Raw genomic sequence first — 24,355 nt, 5'->3', positions numbered from 1 at the left:
TCTTCACCATTTGGGGAACCCCTCAAGTGGATCTGTTTGCCACCAGTATCAACAGGAAGTGCGACAGATTTTGCTCAAGGGAATTTCCCCCGAGAGGAGCTCTAGGAGACGCGTTCGTAGTGGACTGGGAGTTCCCACTTCTGTACGTGTTTCCTCCGGTCCCTGTCATTCCTCAAATGATCAGGAGGTTGAGAAGGTTTCGGAAGACCATGATCCTAATGGCCCCGGATTGGGCCAGGAGAACGTGGTACCCGGACCTTCTGGACATGTCCATCTGTCCTCCAATTCGTCTACCGTACAGAGAGGATCTTCTCTCGCAGAAGGGAGGTCAGGTTCTCCATCCAGCCATCAAGACCCTCAACCTTCACGCTTGGTATCTGAAAGGTTGAGGTACAAGGATTGGGACCTTCCAGATGACGTCATGGAGGTGTTGCTTTCGGCCAGAAGACCAGCAACTAAGACTCTATACCGCTGCCGTTGGAATAAATTTTGCAGCTGGTGCAGAGAAAAGAATATCGAACCCTTTTCATGTAGTACACCTGCGGTGTTATCCTTCTTACTTTATTTGGCAAATTCGGGCCTTCAAATTGGCACTATTAAGGGCTATCTCACAGCGCTATCGATCTTTAAGCGCACTGCAGAGGAGCCATCGTATTTCAAAATTCCATTGGTAATACAATACCTGAAAGGTCTAACTAATGTTTGCCCTCCAAGACCATTCCAAGTTCCCTTATGGGACTTAAATCTAGTTTTAAACTTCCTAAAAGGTGCCCCTTTTGAACCACTCCACTCTTGTTCATTGAAGTTTCTTACCCTCAAAACTGTTTTATTGGTAGCATTAACATCTGCTAGAAGGGTTAGCGAGGTACAAGCCCTTTCTTGTAAACCTCCTCATACAACTTTTCACAAGGACAAAGTAGTGCTACAGGTGAAGCCTAACTTCCTCCCAAAGGTAGTTTCGGAATTTCACATTACTCAGAAGATTACTCTACCTTCATTCTATCCTCCTCCCCATCCGGGGAAAGAGGAAGAGAGACTACACAGGCTGGACCCTAAGCGAGCCTTGAGTTTTTACATCAGTAGACTTGCTAAAATTAGACAAGCAGACCAACTCTTTGTAGGTTACGCAGTACATACATTGGGATTACCAATAACCAAACAAACCATCTGCAGATGGATTATTTTAGCCATTCTGGAATGCTACAAATTGGCAGGGAAAGAGCCCCCCCAAAATCTAAGGGCTCATTCCACTAGAGGTATCGCAACATCCTCAGCTCTTCAAAGAGGGGTACCAATTAGAGACATATGTGCCGCTGCCACATGGTCGTCCGCACATACCTTTACCAAATTTTATAGCCTGGATTCCTCCTCTAGTCAAGAGACTAGATTTGGCAAAGCTGTGTTACACGCTGTTCATTCTTAAAGGGTAATATGGCATCTCTTACTCCCACCTCCAATCACATACCACTGCTATGGGAGTCTATCAAAGATAAGGAATACGTCGGAGGACACAATCCCTTCGAAGAACAAGTTACTTCTTACCTTGTAACATTCTTTCGATGGTATGTTCCTCCGACGTATTCCTTATCGCCCCTCCCATCCATCCCCGCAGTAACATTTCCCTTGTGGTTGCTGCTTACGCTCCTTCAAGGGTAGTAACCATTCATACAATAACTACTTTACTCTACAAAACGGAACTGAGCAACGGACGCTGCGCGTGGCCATTTATAGGCATGATGACGTCGGCGTCGATACGGTGGCCGTCGAGGAGCACCTACTCGACGGACATCGACGCACAGCGCCCTCTACTGGGAAATTTTTTTCCGAGGCCAGCAAGCTGGAGATACAAATATCAAAGATAAGGAATACGTCGGAGGAACATCCCATCGAAAGAACGTTAAAAGGTAAGAAGTAACTTGTTCATTTCTCTAATAGTTAGACCTGCGAATGCCTAACCACTATTTTCTTAATGCCATTCATTTTAAGCTAATATTTAGTTGCAAATTCTTTGCATCTAATTTAGTACACCTCTGTATACATTTTATGATTGGTTTACCTTGGAATGCCACTCCGTGAGTGAATGGTTTGTTTCTTGTTTTTCTTTTCTTTTCTTTTTGCCGTATGGAAAAGAAGACTTTCAATTGGCTCCCTGTATAGTTCGTCACCTATCCGCAAGGAAAACGAAGCGTGAGGTTAAATACTGATTCAAAATATTTCAATGTTAACGACTCTCTATGCTATGTTTTTTCCAGATACTCACACCGGAAAATTCTTTTGTGAGAGCTGTTTTGTTCCTATATCAATGGCGGCTACACACCACCTCCAACAACAACTGTGCTTTTCATACGCTCCCGTGTCAATACAGCGCCACTCCTATGCTGCACAAATGAGAGTGTCTATGATCAATACAGAGGGCCTCATTCTGAGATTGGAGGTAGTCATGGCGCTATTTGCGCCATGACTGCCTCCAATAATGGGTCCAACACCGATGTTGTTCAATGGGGATTTACCGGTGCAGTCTTACCCTGGCGGGACTGGTAAGTCCCCATTGAACAAACTATTTCGCATTCCCATTTGAGCCCCTATAGGGCTCAATGGGAAAGGGGAGGGGGCTATTAACGCTTGCAAATAGCAAGCCCGTTAATAGCGCCCTGGTCCCTTAGCGGGACCCGTAAAGGACGTGTGGTCATACCACATGTTCCTTACGGTTCCCTCCAAGGGACCTCGGAATAGGGCGGTAGGGGATTACCGGCACCAGTCTCTTTGCCGGTGCCCGGTATCCCTTACCGCCTGTCATGATTCCTGCCCCTCATGTCCTCAGCCCTCCAGGATGTCAGGCTGGAGCCAGGCCACGATCACCTACATGGCCCTCAAGGGCCTCTCCATCCCTCCAAAGACCCACTTGGAGTCAGACTTGGCACTTGTGGCACCAGACTCATTCACTCCCATAGGATAACATTAGGGATTGGACTTGTAGTGCATTGATGGGGACAAGATGGATGCCCCCACATATTTCGGTTCCCAGAACTGCATGTGCGGTCTAGTCTTTTGGGTATGGTTCAGCCCATAGACACCTGGGATACCAAGAGGCTATTTAAGCCACACCCAGGCTGAAAAACATGCTTTGCGTTTTCTGCACCTGCAGCGTGACACTTACCGTGTCGGTCTCCAGTAGGCCTGCATCTTTCTTCTGCGCTCAGCTCCTGCAAGAACAAGAACACCGTTAGGAGCAGCCTTACCTTGCGGCACTCCTGCCCATCATTGATCGCTCCTTCTGTTCTGCGGGCATCTTCGCGGTGTCATTCCCATCCCGGCACTCCGCTTCCTAAGGAAAAGGGAAAAGAACAGAAAAAATGCATTAGTAAGCATTCTGCAAATCTTTGCTTATTTTTAAATACTTGTCGTACTCCGTATGTTCCACCGTAAGTCTGGAAAACCACTTGGACCAGATGCCACTGAAGTAATTCAGACTTCCTTCCTGAGAGCACAGCTTGCAGGGTAATAAAACCTGTCAGGCCAAGGGCTCAGGCAAAAAGGCGGACCGCACAGCGGAGCTAGAGGGAAGAAACAAATAAGTAAATATTACATACCGTTCGTTGATGGCAAAAACCAACCCACAACGAGACCCACAAGCTTGCCTGTGTATTCCTTTTTTCCTGCGGAATACCTACTTGTGATAACACACAAGACCAGATGTGGGCGAGGATCAGATGGCGATTTACAGAGAGTGCCAAGGTTAGTGTCGCTGATGTCCCAAAGTCCAAAAGAAAGTGATGCAAACATCAGGGCGTCCCAAAATCCAAAGGGGAATGATGTAAACCGCAGAGCGTCCCAATAATCCAAAGGAAAGTGATGCAAACAGTAGAACGTCCCAAAAATCCAGAGGAAAGTGGTGCAAACAGCAGAGCGTCCCAAAATCCAGAGGAAAGTGATGCAACCAGTAGAGCGTCCCAAAATCCCAAAACAAAACCAAGCTAGAATGTTACCAGGTGTAAGCGGTCTGCACTGTTCTTCTCAGTGCAGAAAAACAGGGTTCAGGAAGAAAAAGACATGGTGTTTCCTTTCTCAAACACCGGAATGCAGGGTATTTTCTAGTTCGTTCGAAGAGCGGGTAACCAGGAGTGGGTAAGGGATATAGGGTTAGGGATCAGAGAAGGAGCCGGGAGCCAGCCATGAGAAGCGGAATCCCAAGACAGTCCGGTATGAGTTCCGTGGTCGAGCAGGGGAGGACAGATCAGACAGGCGCCAATACAGAATCAAAAACCAGGTAACGAGGTCAAAAAAGGGTAAGCAGAAGTCAGCAACCAGGTAAACAACAGGTAGGAAAACTTCTTCCGAGAAGCGCTGCTCGCGTAACACAACAGTTTAGGAGCACCGGCTTTCTGGGGGCGTGGCTAGATATAGGAGGTAAGGGAAAAACAGAGGCGTGGAACGCATGCAGAGGAAAAAGCGTTCCAAGGATTCCTGCCAAGCGCCAGACTTATCGGGAGATGTAGTAATTACCGGCGATGATGCCGGCGTTGATGTAATCGCCAGGACAGGCGCCACGGGCTTCTCCCATGGGCATAAGAATGCCGTAGGAATCCGGGGGGCATGACAGTACCCCACCTCAAAGACGGGCTTCCCCTGGGCCGTAATCCGCAAGACTGGAAAAACGCCTGCAAAAGACGCGGAGCATGAATGTTGGAAGCGGGCTCCCAGGTATGGTCTTCCGGACCATAACCTTTCCAGTCTACTAGATAACGGCGGACACCTCGGACCAGTCGTGTATCCAATATGGCCTGCACCTCGTATTCCTCTTCACCCTGAATTGTAGTGGGGGCTGGTCGATCGAAGAGTCGTGTACCAGCAATGTAAGGACGCAATAGAGAGACATGGAACACGGGGTGTATTTTCCAATTGGGAGGTATGCCCAAGCGATAGGCGACTGCGTTAATGCACTCCGTGATGGGATAGGGACCCACGTAACGAGGGTTTAGTTTACGTTTGCCCGGTATATTAAGATGCACAGTGGATAGCCAGACCTTATCCCCCGGGCGATATTCCGGGGTTGATTGGCAGTGCCTATCCGCATGTGTTTTCATGCGGTCCTGCGCTTGATGTAGATGTTGAAGCACGGCAGTGCGGATAGACAGCAAAGATTGGGCCGTAGCTTGAGCTGCGGGTACCTGTGCCACGGAAGGAAGGGCGGACGGTAAGACCCGCGGATGTTGGCCATACATGGCGTAGAAGGGAGAACAGCCAACTGATGCGTGACAAGCATTGTTGTAAGCGAATTCCGCAGCCCCCAATACGGACAGCCAGTCCGACTGGTACTGTAGACACAAACATCGAAGGTGTACTGCTCCATGGTGGCATTAAGCCGTTCTGTCTGTCCGTCTGTCTGCGGATGGTATGATGATGACAGACGAACGTCGATGCCAAGGAATCGGGTGAGAGCCAACCAAAAGCGTGAGGTGAATTGGGATCCACGGTCTGAGACAAGAATCAATGGAAGACCGAGCAGACGGACCACCTGTTCGAAGAATAACCTGGCCAATGCAGGAGCGGAGGGGACGCCTTTACAAGGGACAAACCAAGCCATTCTGGTGAAAGTGTCCACGACCACCAAAATAGTGGTCAAGCCCTGGACCGGTGGAAGCTCTACCACGAAGTCGAGTGACACAGTGTGCCAGGGGCGTGGCGGGATGGGCATTCTTTGGAGAAGCCCTACAGGTTTCCCAGGGACCGTTTTGCATTGTGTGCAAACGGCACATTTTGATACAAAATCTGCCGCATCCTGTTTCATATTGGGCCACCAACACCAACGGAGGAGTAGGTCGAGTGTTTTGGTTTGTCCTGGGTGGGCAGCTAAACTAGTATCATGAGACCAGCTTAGGGCCTGCAACCGAGTCCGGACATCAGGGATATACAGGCGTTCCTGTACATATGGCAGTCCTGATATCAAACGTGCTTGCAACCCTTGAAGAACCGTTCCATGGCCCGCTGTCCAATGGCGGATCTGTTCTAATAAGGAACTGGTCGCAGCACAAACACACATGACAGTGTTTTTTGGCAAAACAGGAAGGACTGTCTCTTCGGGGGGTGCATCAACTCCAATGCGAGAAAGTGCATCGGCTTTGCCATGCAAAGGGCCTGGCCGATAAGTGTCAATGAAATTGAATTGTGTAAAAAACAAATGCCACCTGATTTGTCTCGAGTGGGTGCACTTCACCGTAGACAAGGCTTGAAGGTTACGGTGGTCCGTATAAACAGTAACAGAATGCCGTCCCCCCAGTAGATGGTGTCGCCACTCCTTAAAAGCAGCTTGTATAGCCAATAGCTCCCGCTCCATTATGGTATAGTGTTTTTCCAGGGTAGTCAGTTTTCTGGAAAAGAAGGCTACGGGGTGTAGTTGCCGAGTTGTGGGACATTTCTGAGACAAGATAGCCGCAAGGGCAATGGCAGAGGCATCAGCCTCAATGATGAAAGGCAATAGGGGATCTGGGTGTAGCAGGACTGGGGCCGTAGTGAAAGCCTCTTTCAGGGTCTGGAAGGCGACCTGGGCCTGAGTATCCCAACAAAAGGGAACTGAAGGGCTGGTAAGACGTGTCAACGCGGCTACAATAGACGAAAATGATGCAATAAAGCGTCTATAAAAGTTAGCAAATCCTAAGAAGGATTGCAAACTCTTAAGCGAGGTAGGAGTAGGCCAGCCAAGGACTGCCCGAATCTTTGCATCATGCATGTGAACCCCCTGAGATGATATCACGAAACCCAGAAAATTCACAGAGGAAACGTGAAAGACACACTTTTCGGCTTTCGCATATAAACCGTGTTCACGAAGACGGATTAATACTGTCCGTACGTGCTCCTTATGCTGCGATAATGTTTCGGAGAATATTAATATGTCGTCCAGGTATATCACAACAAAAACATCCAACAGGTCTCGGAAGTGTCCCCCTCCTTCTTTGGAACGAAAAAGATCGGGGACGCAGCCGGAGAACAGGAAGGTCTTATGTGACCAAGTCTTAAAGACTTTTCAATGTAACCCTTTAAGTGCTCCTCCTCGGGTCGTGCCAAGGAATATATCCGCCCGTGAGGGAGAATGGCATTGGGTACCAAATCAATCGGACAATCATATTCCCGGTGAGGCGGGAGTTGTTCCGACAGACCATTGTCAAACACCTCAACCAAGTCCTGATATACGAAAGGTATTTCAGGTGCCGTCTTATTAGTTGCATTAACAGTGCGTGTGCTTGATATTAGAGCCAGGAATGGAGAATAGAGAGGCATCCCCTGACCAGGAAAGCAATCCACCTTACATAAAGGAGATGATGGGGTTATGTTTTTGCAACCAAGGGAGGCCCAGAATAATCTTAAAGTGAGGTGCAGAGATGAGATCGAAAGACAGGTGTTCAGTATGCCCTTCCGCCGTACTCATTTGCAAAGGTTGTGTTTGTTTTGTGACATGACCCGAAACCAGACAGGAGCCATCTACTGCATAGATAGCTTCAGGTTTATCTTTAGGGTCTACCGGGATACCATGGGTTACTGCCACTTGTTCGTCCATATAATTACCGGTAGCCCCGGAGTCTATCATGACTGGACTAGAAAAGGTTTGAGAGTTGGGTAATAGAAAGGACATATCCAAGTATATGTGTGTGGCAGCTGGACAGAGAAGTGAGCCATTGCAAGGCTGACCCGTCACATCGGCTCGATTTAAGGACGGGTCGTGGTGTTTCCCGCCCGTTTAACAGGGCGTTTAGGACATACGCGAATGAAATGTCCCGTCTGTCCACAATACAGACATAGATTGTGTTGTAGTCTTCTCTCTCTCTCTGCCTTCGAGAGAGGACCTTTTACTGCCCCAATCTGCATGGGTTCTACATCCCCAGGGACTTGAGAGGGTACCAATTCAGGTTTACCAGGGCGTAGTTCAGGACATCAGCGTTCTCCACGCCTCTGTTGCAGACGAGCATCTACCTGCAACACTAAATCAAGCAAATCAGTAAATACTGAAGGAACAGAGGGGACAACAGATAATGCGTCCTTAAGTTCGTCTGACAAGCCCCTATAGAAGACTGCTGCCTTTTTCTGTTCAGGCCAAGAAGTTTCTGCAGCCAACTGATTGAACCGGGCTAGGTACGCCGAAAGGGGTTGTTTACCCTGAGACAGCGCCAGACACTTTAGGTCTGAAGCCTGAGCTTTATATCTGGCATCAAAAACCAGGTTCATTGCTACTAGTAGGGCGTCAAAATCGTACAAAACAGGGTCATCAGACTCCAATAACGGATTTGCCCAGGCCGCAGCCATACCCCCTAAATGAAAGAGCACAAAGGCTGCCTTTGTTGTGGAATTGGGAAAAGCCAAGGGACGGCATAGAAAATGTAGACGACATTGATTGATGAATGTCCTATACGTTTTGGGGTCTCCCGTGAAGCGTTCTGGTGGGGCCAATGGAAAAGGACCAGGTAGTACCACCAGAGCTAAACCGGCTTGGGGTGTCGGAGGAACGGTTGGTGGTACAGGAGCGGGAACATCCCCAAACTCCTCATCCGCAGGCAAGGGCTGCACAAAACTTTGCATGACATCCATTCATTGATGCAGGGAAGCATGTGCTGCTGCCATGTCTGTGCGGAGCGTGGTAAAGGCCTGCATCATAGCAGCCATGGGATCCGCATTAGGATCCATCACAAACAGACAGGCACCAATATTAGGCTCCTAAATCTGTCGTACTCCTTATGTTCCACCGTAAGTCTGGAAAACCACTTGGCCAGATGCCACTGAAGTAATTCAGACTTCCCTCCTGAGAGCACAGCTTGCAGGGTAATAAAACCTGTCAGGCCAAGGGCTCAGGCAAAAAGGCGGAACGCACAGAGGAGCTAGAGGGAAGAAACAAACAAGGTAAATATTACATACCGTTCGTTGATGGCAAAAACCAACCCCTCTACACCCTCCGAGACCGACAAGCTTGCCTGTGTATTCCTTTTTTCCTGCGGATACCTACTTGTGATAACACACAAGACCAGATGTGGGCGAGGATCAGACGGCGATTTACAGAGAGTGCCAAGGTTAGAGTCGCTGATGTCCCAAAGTCCAAAAGAAAGTGATGCAAACAGCAGAGCGTCCCAAAACCCAAAGGGGAATGATGTAAACCGCAGAGCATCCCAATAATCCAAAGGACAGTGATGCAAACAGTAGAACGTCCCAAAAATCCAGAGGAAAGTGATGCAAACAGCAGAGCGTCCCAAAATCCAGAGGAAAGTGATGCAACCAGTAGAGCGTCCCAAAATCCCAAAACAAAACCAAGCTAGAATGCCACCAGGTGTAAGCGGTCCGCACTGTTCTTCCCAGTGCAGAAAAACAGGGTTCAGGAAGAAAAAGACGTGGTGTTTCCTTTCTCAAACACCGGAATGCAGGGTATTTTCTAGTTCGTTCGAAGAGCGGGTAACCAGGAGTGGGTAAGGGATATAGGGTTAGGGATCAGAGAAGGAGCCGGGAGCCAGACATGAGAAGCGGAATCCCAAGACAGTCCGGCACAAGTTCCGTGGTCGAGCAGGGGAGGAGGACAGATCAGACAGGCGCCAATACAGAATCAAAAACCAGGTAACAAGGTCAAAAAAGGGTAAGCAGAAGTCAGCAACCAGGTAAACAACAGGTAGGAAAACTTCTTCCGAGAAGCGCTGCTCGCGTAACACAACGGTTTAGGAGCACCGGCTTTCTGGGGGTGTGGCTAGATATAGGAAGTAAGGGAAAAACAGAGGCGTGGAACGCATGCAGAGGAAAAAGCGTTCCAAGGATTCCTGCCAAGCGCCAGACCTATCGGGAGATGTAGTAATTACCGGCGATGATGCCGGCGTTGATGTAATCGCCAGGGCAGGCGCCACGGGCTTCTCACATGGGCATAAGAATGCCGTAGGAATCCGGGGGGCATGACAATACTGTACGAGCTTCAAACGCTTACATGAATCCCAGCCGCTCTGTTGGAACTCTGTTTCTGGAACTTCTCATCCATCTGCAAGAGGGAAAAGGCACTCCAGGCTAGCGTGGAAACATCTAGAGGCGCCGCATACCGCGCTTACCCACCGCATTTGTTCTTCATAACCGGCATCCACTCTGAAAACGTCGCGGCACCTCAAAGACACAGAAAAAGAACTCACTTCAATGCAAATATGAAAGGGGTGCATCGCGCATCGAGCTCTCACTAACCTTCAGCGCTACTTATCTCAGCAGCACGCTTCCATCCCCGGACACCGGCCATCATCTAAGGAAGGAAAGGAACGAAGTTAGAGAACTGTTCAAAAGACTCATTATACTTACCTGTCGGACTCTTGCCAGTGAAGTAACTAGGCAGCAACAAGCCTGCATCAATCAACACGCCCTTGCGGTGAAAGTAGGACAGAGCACACTATCCAAGAAAACCAGGTGAGCGGTGGATCAAAGGGAAGGGTTGGACCCCGGGGAAGAAGGGGTTCAAGCACACAGAGACAATAGGGAGTTAAACTCTACCAATCCTGTGTTTCAGGCCCAGTCTCCAGTCGAATAGCCTCCAGGGAAGGGTTCGAGGTCGTAAGAGGTCAGAACAGGCTGAGTGACGTTCCCGTGGAACCCCCAAAGATTATTTTCTATTTGTTCAAAGGAACATTCATAGGTTTATTCATCCCGACTCTTACCCATGTATAGGTATATCAGGTATCCGATCCTCACTGTGATCTCAAAATCGCACACGGTACTCAGTCATATACCTGTCATGTGATAAAGCTTAATTTGTTGTACGTGATGACGTACGTAGACACTAGTTAGGAGAATACATTCGGGCTCCATCTTAGTATGGTCTACCTGGATACTTCTGAGATGGCACCCCATGCTATATATTCCCATATGTTTCTTGTTATGGGCATTTCTTAGTTCCATATTTGGCAGTATGTCCACAGACGATCGGATAATATATCTTGATGTTACTCGATCTGTTTTCCGATTAGGAGTTTGATTATTATATGCATAAAATAAACGATTTCACATTAATCAAATCTCTTATTATGTTTTTAATAATCGTATATGCCGAACTGTCATGTCTATCTAAGTTTTCGTTTGCACATATCGCACTAGTTTCACAAGAGCCAACGTGATGATATTTATCATCTGCTGATACAATTGATTGATTGCATGAATATACCGCAGATGTACCCTTCTGAGGACATGTATTAACCCTGTCTCTCTAGTGGAGAAATAGACCCCATTCTATGGAAATATTTAAACCATCTTTCACTGTATTGAGGTCATATATCCATTTCTGTTCCAGTTTCAGATTCCTATCTCCTCTTCTTGGATGTGGTCCTACTGTTTGGATGATAAACCACTGTATGTCCTCATGGCCATGATTTTCTGTTTTAAAATGGGCCACTAGTGGTTTATCAGGTACAGTGTTCTTCACACAGGACCTATGCTTACAAATGCGCTGTCGTATAGGTCTTTTAGTTTTGCCAATATACAATAGACCGCACAGGCACTTGATTCCGTATACAGCCCATTTATTGTTGCAGTTTGTGAAGGTCTTTAATTCCCATTTGTGGCGTTCAGATCTCTCTCTTTGATTGGTCGTTAAACTGCATGCCAAGCAATTACCGCACTTGAAGTGTCCCGTAACTGGTGGCAAATTCCACAGAGTCGATTGTATCCGGTTAGTCTTTAGGTCCACCGTCTTGTAAGTGTGAATTAATTTATCCGACAAGTTGGGCATGCGTTTAAACGGAAAGCGAGGTTTCATAATCGAAAAGTCCTCTGTGTTAATTATGCCCCAGTTTTTTAGCATGCTTCTGCGCAACTCATTGCTTGTGGGTGAAAACGTTGAGACGCAGGTGATCTTGTCTGCTTTGATTCTTTGTTTTTTGATCAGCCAATCTTTTCTGTTGGTATTTCTGGCTCGTTTCAAAGATCTCCGGATTATATGTGGAGGATATGCTCGTTCTTTAAGTCTTACTGAAAGTTGTTTACTGTTCTCATCGAAGTCCTCTTTTAAACTGCAATTCCTTCTGATCCGCAAGAATTGTCCATACAGTAAATTTTCATGCAGGCTTGCAGGATGGTAGCTGTTATACAACAGTAAAGAGTTCTTGCCCGTAGATTTTTTGAAGAGGGTAGTGCCCAATTTTTTATTATCGCATCTGTAAATTTCCAGGTCGAGAAATGAGATCCTGTTGCTATCTGAGGTCATGGTGAAGTTAATACATGCTTCCTGTTGGTTCAACCTGTACAGAAACAGCTTCAGCTCATGATGTCCCCCTGACCATACCATAAAAACATCATCAATCTATTGATGCCAAGTCTTTATCTGTTGTTTAAATGGATGATTCTCTGCATAGATTTATCGGCTTTCGAGGTCGTCCATGAAGAGATTTGCCAGATCTGGGGCGAACGTAGAGTCCATACTGGTGCCGTGTTGTTGTTGATAAAACGTCCCGTCCACTATGAAAACCTTATTTGTTAAAGCCAATCTTATACACTCTGTGATAAAGGCCGATGGGACCATTTTGTTTTCTCCTTTTTCTAAATACATATGTATGATGTTAATGCACTTCATTTGGGGGATACTGGTATAAAGAGCCTCCACATCTAATGTCACCAAAAGGTCTCCTACTCCAATCTCCGAAGTCTCAAGAATCTTAATCATACTTGTCGTACCTTGAATATACAAGCACATTTGTAGAACAAATGGTCTAAAAAAAATGTCAGTATATGTGATATGATATGATATGGCATTTGTAACGCGCCTATACACAAGTGTTTCAAGGCGTGACGAGGCAGGGGGGGAACAAGGGGAGACAGGCAACGATCCTACTAGGCCAGGTGTCATTCAGATTGCGTAAGTGCAAGGGTAGAGGGGAAGGGAAAAGTGCATGGGGAAAGGGAGAGGGGAAGTGCAGTACAGGGTTATTAGCATACAGCATACAGGATAAATAACAAGGGCTAGCTGGTGGCAAGTGTGAGGTAAGTGCAGACAAGTGCTGGGAAGGGGGGCTGTAGTGATACAGACACAGTCTCGCAGTGCAGGGGTTGCCGGGGAGGCAGTGCAGGGGAGAGTGGCTGGGCCAAGGACCGAGAACGGTGAGTGGCCCAGTTGCAGATTTCAGATTCAGTGCAGTTTCAGTAGTATTAGCAGAGGAGAGGGGGAGAGAAAGCAGAGGCAAAGAGGAAGGTTTTGAGGTGCTTCCGGAACCGGAGATGGTTCTCCTCAAGTTTCAGGGAGGCAGGAAGGCTGTTCCAGAGGGAGGCCCCTGCTGCGGAGAGAGATCTTCCCCCAACTCGTTGTTTGGAGAAGCGGCTGACCCTGAGGGCGTTGGAGGCGGATGAGCGAAGAGCTCGAGAAGGAAGATATTTAGGAAGATAGAGTTGATGGTATTTTGGCCCAAGGCCCCAGACGGCCTTGTGGACAATGCAGAGGGTTTTGAACTTGATCCTCGCAGTCACTGGGAGCCAGTGTAGTGATTTCAGTCCTGGAGAGATACGGTCCCTGGGCTTGAGGCCAAGGACAAGTCTCGCAGTCCTGTTCTGGATGAGTTGCAAAGGGCGGAGAGTAGAGGCAGGCAGATGTTGATAGAAGTTGTTACAGTAGTCCAGCTTCGAGAGAACCGGGGCTCTAGAGACAGTGAGCTTCTGGGGGAAGGAGAAGAAAGGAAGTATACCTCTGAGGAGGTGTAGCTGGTAGTGTGACTTCTTAGAGACGTCGGATATGTGAGGAGAGGAGGAGAGGGTGGAGTCGAAGATGAACCCAAGGTTTTTTGCCTTGCAGATAGGAGCAGGAAGAGGGCCCAGAGAGGCCGGCCACAGAATGTGGATAGAGGTTCAAGAATTGAACCTATGGCTGCCACAATGGGTTGGGAGTGGTTGGGTTATGTTGAACTAAGAATAACTTCTCATCTGCATCAATCCACCCTTCTTCTTCAGCATGAGTCATGAAACTAGTGATTTCATCACATATTCTAGCTGTTGAATCACTCGGGAGAGGTTTATAGAAAGTTAAATTGCTAAATTGTTTATTAACCTCTGTATTCTGCTGTTCAGTGCCCCATAATACCACCCTTCCTCCGTTGCCTACTGGTTTTATTACAAATAGGGTTTTCTCTTCCAGATCTTTTAAGGCCCTTCTCTCTTCTTTGGATAGGTTATCTCTATAGGTATTTCTAGTGTTAACCAACTTCTTCATTTCACGTAAGATCTTGTTTTCAAAGCTAATGATCTCAGGTGAAACCATAGATGTTAGAGGGGTAAAGGAGGATGGTATTTTTAAACCCGATGTACTTTACTTTGCTTTTTGGATCATTGGCTCTCTGACTCACGGAAAAAGTATTTCAGTCTTATAATACGCAAAAGAAATGTGCATCTCAATTTCTGTTTTAAAGGGATCAGCCTTATTTGCTGGTACAAACGTAAGCCCTTTGCTGAGTACGTTGGTCTCAAAAGATGTTGATTTGTGATTGCTCAGATTAATGTGGGTATCACCATGTTTATGGTGGCGGTTGCCACTGATGTGTCCACATCCCGTGATTGCCTGGCTATCGGGTCTTACCCTGTCTGCCCCAGGCATGAAAAGATTGACCCATTTGAGGATTTCCTCCCTGACTATTTGGTTGGCCATTACTCGACCCGAGTCGCTACTGTTTGATGAGTTGGAAAATATCACAAACTTTCTAAATGGCCTTCTGTTGTTTGTCTCCATGTTGTTCCCTTGATTCATGTTACTCTGTGTGAAAAAACCTGGGACAAAATATGTCACCTCCTCTTTATAATTTTGGACATCTTTTTTCAGTTTCCACAATTTTTTATCAATGGTGAAAGTTTTGAATTTACCCATATCTTCCTCTATTTTATCTAATAAGGATTGGATATCGAGTATTACTGAATCATCCCGAATCTTTTTATCGAGGCAGGCTAGACCTTCTTTCTGTTTTTTGGCCTCCTCTTCTGCCGTTGATATCACCAGGATCACCCAATCCCGGGAGCATTTATTGCCCACACTGAAATCGGCCATACATTTCGGGTTCTCTAAATACCCTTGGGATATTTTTTACTTGCAATCCCTCTGGTATGACACCTGCCTTCAGGTATTCTACCATTATCCTGCCATGGGATTCCATTCAAATACATTTTTTCTTTTTTTGAGTTAAAAGGTCCACATCATTTGTATTAGGTGGTGGGGCAATGGGTGCTGCTGGAGTCAGTTGTCCTAATATCGACGGCAGGTCACTTTTATTTTTATATTGATCGTCTGAGAATGAAACTATATTAACACTCTCCATGTTAAATGAGTTTATGCTCTACCAATCAACGGGTTGTCCATATATATTAGCTACATGAGAGCCATGTTTTTTAAGGGGCTGTGTGGATGAGGACTAGGGAAGTCAAACAACAGGATTTCCCACAAGACAGCTTCCTGACCTCACACCCTGAGGTGTTTTAACTATCCACCTGACTATATCACAAAAAACTTGGCAACCTAATTGGACTGAAGTTACATGAGCTTCAAAAGTTCATATTTTAATCTTTATAAAACAATATTTGCATACACACATTAAAACACATGAATAACCGAACGTAAATCAGTCTTATTCTGCACAACTCCTCACTACAGAGGACTGATTCATCCAAGTCTGATCACATGGGAATAATGAATATTAGTAACAGTGGAAAAAAGGTCAATCAATCACTTGATCAGTTATCTTTCCAATTACTTTTCAGACAAATCTGTTACAATCGTGCAATACATTCTGTTCATTTTTACAAATTGAGTTATATTTGATTCTCATCATTACTAATGTGATTTTGAGATTGTTACATACATTTATTATGGTTTGAACAGCCTGTGGCTGATTGATAGAGCATTGGGTTTCTAAGGACAGACGTGCAAGGATTTTTGCATGAATTGCATTGCCCTAGTGCTTGAGGTTCACTGCAGTGCTCACTAAAGCATTTATATACACATTGGGCCTCATTCCGAGATTGGAGGTAGTCATGGTGCTATTTGGACCATGACTGCCTCCAATAACGGTACCGGCACCGGTCTTGTTCAATGGGGACTTACCGGTGTAGTCTGACCTTTGCGGGACCGGTAAGTCCCCATTGATAAAACAATTCCCCATTCCCATTTGAGCCCCCATAGGGCTCAATGGGAATGGGGAAGTAGCTAATAACGGTACCGCAATTTGCGGTACCGTTATTAGCTCTGAAGTCCCTTAGCGGGTCCCGTCCATAACGCCTGGTAAAACCAGGTGTTGAAGGAGGGACCTTCTAAGGGAACTCGTAGTAGGGCGGTAAGGGATTACCGTCAGCAGTCTCCTTAACGGTGCCCGGTATCCCTTACCGCCCTACTCGTAATGAGGCCCATTGACTGGTTTTCTTGAATTAAGGGTGGTGCCCACCTATCTCCAGCGTTAAAGGAGACATGATTGCCACGTCATCATTTCATTAGTATCTGAGCTGACGCATTCTATGTGTGTTGGAGTTTAGTAATCAAGCATTTAAGAAGCCCGGGAAACATTGAATGCCCATACTCCAGTCTACTTGATGTGGAAGTGCTGATGGCTATCACTGTGGCAGGAAAATGTAATATTCCATGTGAAGAATTTGGTATACTTTGTACTTTCAACCCTATAGATGTGTGGCTGTTTTTTCTGATTCTGCGATCAGGATGGCTATCACTATGGCAGGAAAGGTCAAAAGATGATGGACACCTCACAAACTGCAAATCTGAAAGAATCAGAACTGAGCAACATTAGCGATGCAACCCATTACACTAAGGGAGCAATCACGTCACACACACATATCTCTGACCACTGGGATGGGTAACAGGCAATTGCCCAGGCTAGCATGAAGGGGATCAAATGTTGGTATTAGAAAGAGGATCCAGTATCTTGGTCCTATATCCAGACAGGTGTTGACATCAATGGCTTACAGACATGTGCTAAAGCTAGAGGAGATGTTGCTTGTATCTCCTTCGAGATGCAAAAATATTTGCATATAATCGCCATACATTGAAAAATGCATCTCAAAAGATGAAACAGATGTGCCAAAGTTGTTCCATAAAGGGGGGAGTGACATAGACTGGCATCAGCCGGCACGAAGAGATTGAAATCATTTAAGTGCCGTTCCTGAGAGGGCTACGTTAGAAAGAGGAGCTAGCAGTAGTGAATAGTCTAGGGACTGCTGAAATTTCGAATAAAATTGTGGCCATGACTCTTCCTTCATTGACTGTTCACGTAAGGGCATCCAGGACACTCACCAGCTCGGTTTCGGGGCCCGTTTTACCCCTACCTCCCAGGATGGAAGTCTGCCCGATTATCGTACAGTGAACCTGAGGATTCAAGAAAAGATTGAAGCCTCTCTGGTAAAACATCTGGAGGATTGCAGGTTGCCCATCACTGCTTTAAAACCTCAAGAATCTGCCAGATGTTAGGCACGCATTCACCAATTATGTAAAATCAGGTGCTATAACATCAGAGATGGACTCCATCATTTTCTGAATAATTGTTAGTATCTTTTCATTCAATACAAGAGGGAATGAAGAGAAATGGGAGGATAGTCGTTAGACAGAGTTGATAAATTAGACAATATCACATATCTAGGGTATGTGAATCACATATAGACCGTATATATCTCACATTTACATTTTGTATGTGATGGTTTAGTTAATTATGTTTACATATATGCGCTCGCAGGGCTCATATGACAACCTAAACTTGGCAGCTCGGACAAAAACATGAAGTGTGTGACCTAAGGGATCCTGTACTATTGCATCAGAAATGTGAGACTGTTTTAAATGTGTGGCTTATTGAAAACACTGTGCATCAGTACTTTTCATGTTGCCCTGCTTTAGATACAATACGCGTCACATTAACAGTTTTATGGTGCTCCGAAACCTAAAAATGATTTTGTGCCACAGTACTTAATGTGCAATAAAAATTTGAATGAGCTGTTGGAGTGACGAAGGTACACCTCTGTGTGCTGGAAAACCTGCATTGTGACTGCCAAGAGGTTTTCAGTTCTTTGGATGATTAACATCTGCTGTTCAAAGATCGGGGAAAGTCACATTAGAAAATTTGCAAACATGTCACATACTGTTTTCCCCTTGAATCTTTAAAAGACTGCCCACATAAATTGACGTTCTATTACGAGATGGTGCCTTTAAAATGTTCAGGGGACAAAGTAGGGATGTTTTGATTCAGACCAGATTTCCTTTAGGGGAAGATAATCATGAAGTGATGCTTTCTGCAATGAAGTACTTTAGAAACCAAAATGGCCGACAATGTCAATATTGTCTGATGGACATTGCCAGATACATATCAGAAACAGGCTGGTTCTGCAATAGGGCAGGTTTATGCAACTACCAAGGTAGTGCCATAATGTCACGAAACATCAAACATTGAAATCTGAAGGAAAGGGCGGGGGAAAATGGGACAACACACATATCAATGCATGGACCCAGTAGCAATGAAGATTTTTATGAAATACAAAATACTTGGACAACATGTCAGGTGTTTGGTTCATCTACACAGTAAGAGCAGGAGTAGGTAATGCGTAAAAAACTTGCCCAAACTCTACCAGATCCATGCCACATCACAATGGGTGCAATACAATCCATATCTGGCATATTAGTGAGCATCTTTGCATTATTTAGATGAGGGTAAGTACATGTGCTGTAATTCCACTAGCGTTTGACAGCAACCAAACATAGCAAGCAGCAAAGTAGATGTTTCTGTGCTCTGCATTCTTATAACCACTTGAATGTTTCCATTTCAGAGAATACATTATATGGGACGTGCAGAGTAAATCAAAATTTTACAAATGATTTTCTGAATTCTTCTGCTACGATGTATAAGAATATAGTGCAAGATTTTGAAAGAGCAGTAAGTATTTTACAACGTCTATTGTACAGTATGGGTAATGTTGGAAATAGGAAATAGCATTGGCTTCTTTAAGAATTTCCACATACATTTAATCAATCTTTTTTGATGCATACTAATTGATCACAAATTGTTGCGCAAGTTCAGCTGCCACTTTCCATCAAATGGCCGCAGGGTGCACTGTAGTCATCCAGTACCAATCCCAGCGATTTTGACGCAGCTCCACACATCCCACATGCAGAATGGCAAAAAACAATATAAACTAGGCTTACATTTGTCATTAGACTCTTTCAGCAAATGCATGTAGTGATTCCAGGGCGATTTCCCCAGGGCACCTATTTGCACTGTGATAATCAGGAATGGGGACACCCATGCTTTCGATTTCGGCAGCCATTTTCACAATTACTGCCCCCATCCCACAGTTCCAAATGGCAGATTGGGTGTGGTTTCTGGACTCTGTGGAACAAGGCACAATCTACTATTCTCTACAGATTCCACAGTCTATGAGCATGGCCAGTCTTGTGGTGATGCTGTGTTTTCCTACATGGAGCGAAACATCAGCCCGACAATCCACCCGCCGCCCCACAAGGCTGCCTAAAGGCTCAGAAAAAGCCAGGAAGCCATTTCCCCAGATGTGTCTATACATTCACATTGATTCCAACGAGGCTGTTATTGAGTCTTGATAATTGCGCTGTTCTTATTGAATTTCCCATTGTAGAAGAAAGTAAATATAGGAAGTTCATATGAAATATAACTATCATTTCAAGGAATGTTTTCTAGAAAATGAATGGAAACCATACAGGGCCCCATTTTCATTGATTCCCTTGAAAAATGGCCGGATCATATGTTACAGGTGGAGACAAGCTCTTTGCCAGTAAATGACATACTGTGCTTTTGCAGTACAGAGCTGTGGGACGGAACGTCAAGTCGACAACTTCTGTCTCCCCCAGCAGCTTGAGGACACAAATCTGCAAGCATCTCTACCAGCATTACATTTCAATATGACGGATATATTGGAATCCCTATGGAATCGGCCTGTTTTTTGCACCTCCATGAATCCATAGTGATTAATGTTAATGCCATCCCCCATACATGTACATAGCAGGCGGAATTAACCATTGTTTTAGGTAATGGGGGTAAAAAGACATGAAATCTCTGGGACCAGACAGATTTCCAGAAATTATAGAAATTGGCCAGAGAGGACTCGTGCATGGCAGAGTTAGTGGCCGCGGTCGTCTCAGTGCGATTGGAGCTGTTTTAAAAATTCACTCTAAGAATATACACATATGACCATGGACGTAACCCAAGAAGTAGCAAGTAGCTAAACTGTTTTGCAAGTGGAGGTGTTTTTTTTTAATCAGTGTGAAGCTCCAGTGTTCCGGTATAAAAGGATACCCACCATCTGCAAATTTAACAAACTCCACCCCTAGCATAGTCTGCTCCAAATGGCTCTGCCGTGTCCCCCTTGAAGCACATCTTTTCAAACATTATTTTCTGATTTCTGTACTTCATAAATAAGATATAAGATGTAACTTGAGTCCCTGGGCACAGGCGCATTGAGAAAGCACTTAATTTTTAGCCATACTCTCTCAGATGGGGACTAACCATAAGAGACAATTGTAAACCATGGCTAAGAGTAGCAAGCATGTTTGACATGCTACTCTGCTCCCTCCCTGGAATACCACGTGACACCCTGTTCACAGATTTCTCTGTGCGGGGCAGAGACTGAATAATTTGGGTATGGTTGATATGCTCTTGTAATGAGTGAGCCAAGCTAAAAGGGATGATATTCAGCGCAGAGGGTGTATCTCCAAGATGGTTAAACAATCACAACTCTGCCTGGTGACTCAAGCTTCATCTCTTCGGTGATGGCAGAGAATGCAGAAACACACCGCCGGTTACTTATTATCACATGGGCTTGTGGGTACTGATGTTCAGAAAATCAAAAGTCAGACAACAGGGTTTTTGGAGAATCAGTTATGGACTTGTCCAAACTAGTAGTGAACAATGATGGGTGCAATAGATCAGGGAGCTCACCATGACTAAGGGCCTCATTACCCGGTATGCGGTAACCATGGCGCTCTTAGCGCCATGGTTGCTGCCGGTATTTTACCGTGTCCGCCTTGGTGGATGGCAGAATTACCGCCCTACTCCAAGGTGAGTGGGGGCGGTAATTCCCCATTCACCAAGGCACTTCCCCATTCCCATTTTTGCCCCCATAGGGCTCAATGGGAATGGGGAAGGAGCTAATTACGGTACCGCAGTGCGGGCCCTTTTGCGGGCCCGTTCCTTAACGGCTGGTAAAACCAGTCGCTGAGGTTGGGTCCCGCAAAGGGACCTCATAGTAAGGCGGTAAGGGGTTGCCGGTACCGGTGCCCTTACCGGTACCGGTAAACCCTTACCGCATTCCGTGTAATGAGGCCCTAAGTGTGTTAGTATGTTTTTCCAAAGAAGGTATAAATAGTTTAAGGGCTATGCAGGTGATTAATGTGGTCGAAAATACAGATTTCAGAACCTCTGGCACCTCTAGGCAGTTTCATAAGTAATACTGTAAATGGTTTTCCCTTGAAATAGTTACATTTCCAGTTTATACTTCCACCTATTTAGGAGTTGACACGATAGGCTTCATTGTACAACCAAGCCCCTCCTTCATTGAGGAAACTGAAATGAATGAAGGTGTTTAAATGGGCTAGAATGGGCCAATCCCAACATCCACAAATGGAAAAAATGCACCAAGGAGTTTACCTGGCTGTTGGCCAAGTACGTTTCATTTCTCATCATCTGCGTTTTGGGAGTTATGATAAAAGGCCTTTGGAGAGTGAACATGCACTTTAGATATGACATAATCATAAAGTATATCATAACAGTACTTATGACCAAATTCACATTTATATCCATAATCATATCCATAACATTCACCATAAACATACCATTAACCTCAAGGATACCCATTACTATAACCATATCCACAATGTGAACCACACAGTATAGTTACTTATACCTATAATGATAATGTTACCATATTCATAATGATAACCACAGCCATATTTATGAGCTTGACTATGTCCAAAACCATAATCATGTTCACACCTACAACCAGATTCATATACACATTCATATTGAAACCATATTTGTAACCATAATGATTTGCATAACATTAGCCATAAATCTTACCATATTCATAACCTTAACCAAACCTTTAACTATCCCCATAACCTTAACCATAGCCATAATTTTCTATCAAATCTGTTTCCAAAATGAAACATAATCATATCCATATCCATAACCATATCTGTAATCATACCATATCTATAACGATAAACATATCCATACACTGCACCAGTGTTTCCTTTATTTGATTGTGTACAATAAAGTTGATGTGCAGACGTATATAACTTCTAGAAACTTTGGCGATCGGGAAAGTTTGAGAGCACTCATTGCATTGCATTTATCTCCATACACATAAAACAGTTAACAAATACAATCTTACAAATTGAGGAATTAGGTCAATGAGAACCAGCAATTATTAGAAATGTGCAGGATGAAGAAAAATTATCTGCGTAGGTCGAGGACTGTATACAATATGTTCAGGTTATGCACTGCAGAAAAGAGAATATTAGAGGGAGGAAGGGAGTAATTAAGGAGCATGAACAGAAGAAAGATGCCGTGCAGTGAGGACAAGGAGGAACACGTATCATTGGTGAGGCTGGGCAAAAACAGTGATTCCGAACAGTAAAATGTCCGATTTATTTGGAGCCACTGGTCGACATATGCAGCAACTAGATACATTACAACAACAGCATTAATGGAAATTAACAGTAAGCCATTGCAGAGAAAATGTCTGAATCTGCAAAATGTGACAACATACAGTGTTTCCAAACCTTTGCAGAGGAGAGACAAGTAAAAGTGAATGGAAAGATCTTTGGTCATAAGCAGTAGAACTAAGAGGAGATAGCGGGAAAGAAGCTATGAAAGGGGTTGTGGGGGATATGTACGGTCAAGAAAGTAAGATTACTTTCAGAAGACTTTAGATATGGAGAAATAGAGCATAGCCATGTCTGAGGGTACTGAAATGTGGACATTATAAATACGTTTTTTAAATATTCAGATCAAAAGTAAGAGTTAAGAGAAAAGAAATTGAAAATGCTTTACACATAAATATGAACACAAATAATAGCTAAACAGATGCAGTTGAAGTAGTGTAAATGTAAAAAGAAGCGGGGACGCTCACAGTCAAGGGGCAATGGTAATTTGTTAAGAACTTTGGCCCAAACATTGCAGAAAAATATCTTCACAAAAAAAGGTGGTACAATAACGATTGAGTAAATTCAGTTATTAGAGTTTCATGAAAGTGTACATTTGATTTCTGCAGACTGAGTGTGCATGTTTAATTGTGTGTTATTTGCACTGCTTGTGTGATATAACTGAGAACAAATTCAGTAAAACCTTTCTGTTTATACCTTTTAGCTTTTTAAAGCTTATGCGAAGATAGAAGGTTTTTTCTTCATTAGAATATCACACATAAGGTAAGCAGTGCATTTGTAAAACCAGGTAATATTATTTCTGTCCTTGTAATCAGCCAGATATGCTTTTTAGGCTACAGCTTGTAGGTGTCTTAAAACAACACCTAGAGTAGCCAGAAACCAATGCCATGAGCAAGAAGAAAAGAGAACAGCATCCTTGATTGGAAACATCAATGCCATTGAATTGACCCTGTCCTCCCGCTCTAAACTCTCATGGGATGCAGAGATTTGTAGCCCATGTAAAAAGACAAGTGCAGCATCTACCATTGGCCCCTTAATGCTGTCTATCAGATTTAGCAAGTGTGAGGCAACTTTCTATCATTTTATCTTGCTGACTTGTCTTGGTAACTTGATTTATGTCTCTCTAATTGACTACACAAGTGTTAGAAGTGGGCCCTGATGGATGTTGTAAAAGCTTGGAGACGTAATAAATCTGTCTTTTTTAATCCACTGTCTAAAACAACAAATGCCACAACTGTATTTAGTAGAAGCTGATATGGAGCCACTTAAGACATCACACTCTTGCAGTAATTAGCCTATTGTGTCATGGAAGGAAGGATGCTGTGGTATTAATTCCAGTAGACAATATTCAACGGGTTTCTTCTGGATCCAGTTACTCACAAATGGATCAATGCATATCTGAACCTCTATTAAGAAAGTTTCATTAGTGATTTGTCTCCCTCCCCATGTCCAGTGCACCACCCTCACACTCCCTGTCTGTACTCAAGCAGACAGCACCCCTACAGCTTCACTCTTTCCTTTCCCCCTCTGCCTTCTTTCCCTCCTCACTCAATGCTCCCTGTCTTACAGCACACCAGATTATATAGAGTGGTATCCTGGTGCTGCTGTGGAACTGCTACAAATCACTCTTTAACATTAGCAACTGCTTCCCCTGCCATCTTCCCCTCACTCTCCCTTCCCTTCCTCTCGGGTGTCCGGTCCCTTCCCATCCCT

The 24,355-nt window shown here is 44.8% G+C and overlaps 1 protein-coding gene across 3 annotated transcripts in view; it reads left to right on the top strand.

Moving 5' to 3' along the window:
* The window catches only part of LOC138453204 (adhesion G-protein coupled receptor F1-like), a 926,758-nt gene that overhangs the window by 343,224 nt on the left and 559,179 nt on the right, over positions 1 to 24,355 (top strand). For all 3 annotated transcript variants that reach the window (XM_069605833.1, XM_069605832.1, XM_069605834.1), the window contains exons 6-7: positions 18,775 to 18,881; positions 23,346 to 23,404. In XM_069605833.1, the coding sequence (XP_069461934.1) occupies positions 18,775 to 18,881; positions 23,346 to 23,404 (166 nt within the window). The remainder of the gene's footprint in view (positions 1 to 18,774; positions 18,882 to 23,345; positions 23,405 to 24,355) is intronic.

This window comes from Ambystoma mexicanum, chromosome 4p (genome assembly GCF_040938575.1).
Source record: "Ambystoma mexicanum isolate Mex_15411 chromosome 4p, UKY_AmexF1_1, whole genome shotgun sequence".
Classification (NCBI taxonomy): Eukaryota; Metazoa; Chordata; class Amphibia; order Caudata; family Ambystomatidae; genus Ambystoma; species Ambystoma mexicanum.
The sequence above is the reverse complement of the archived record's forward strand: the minus strand, read 5'-3'. Positions and strand labels throughout refer to the sequence as shown.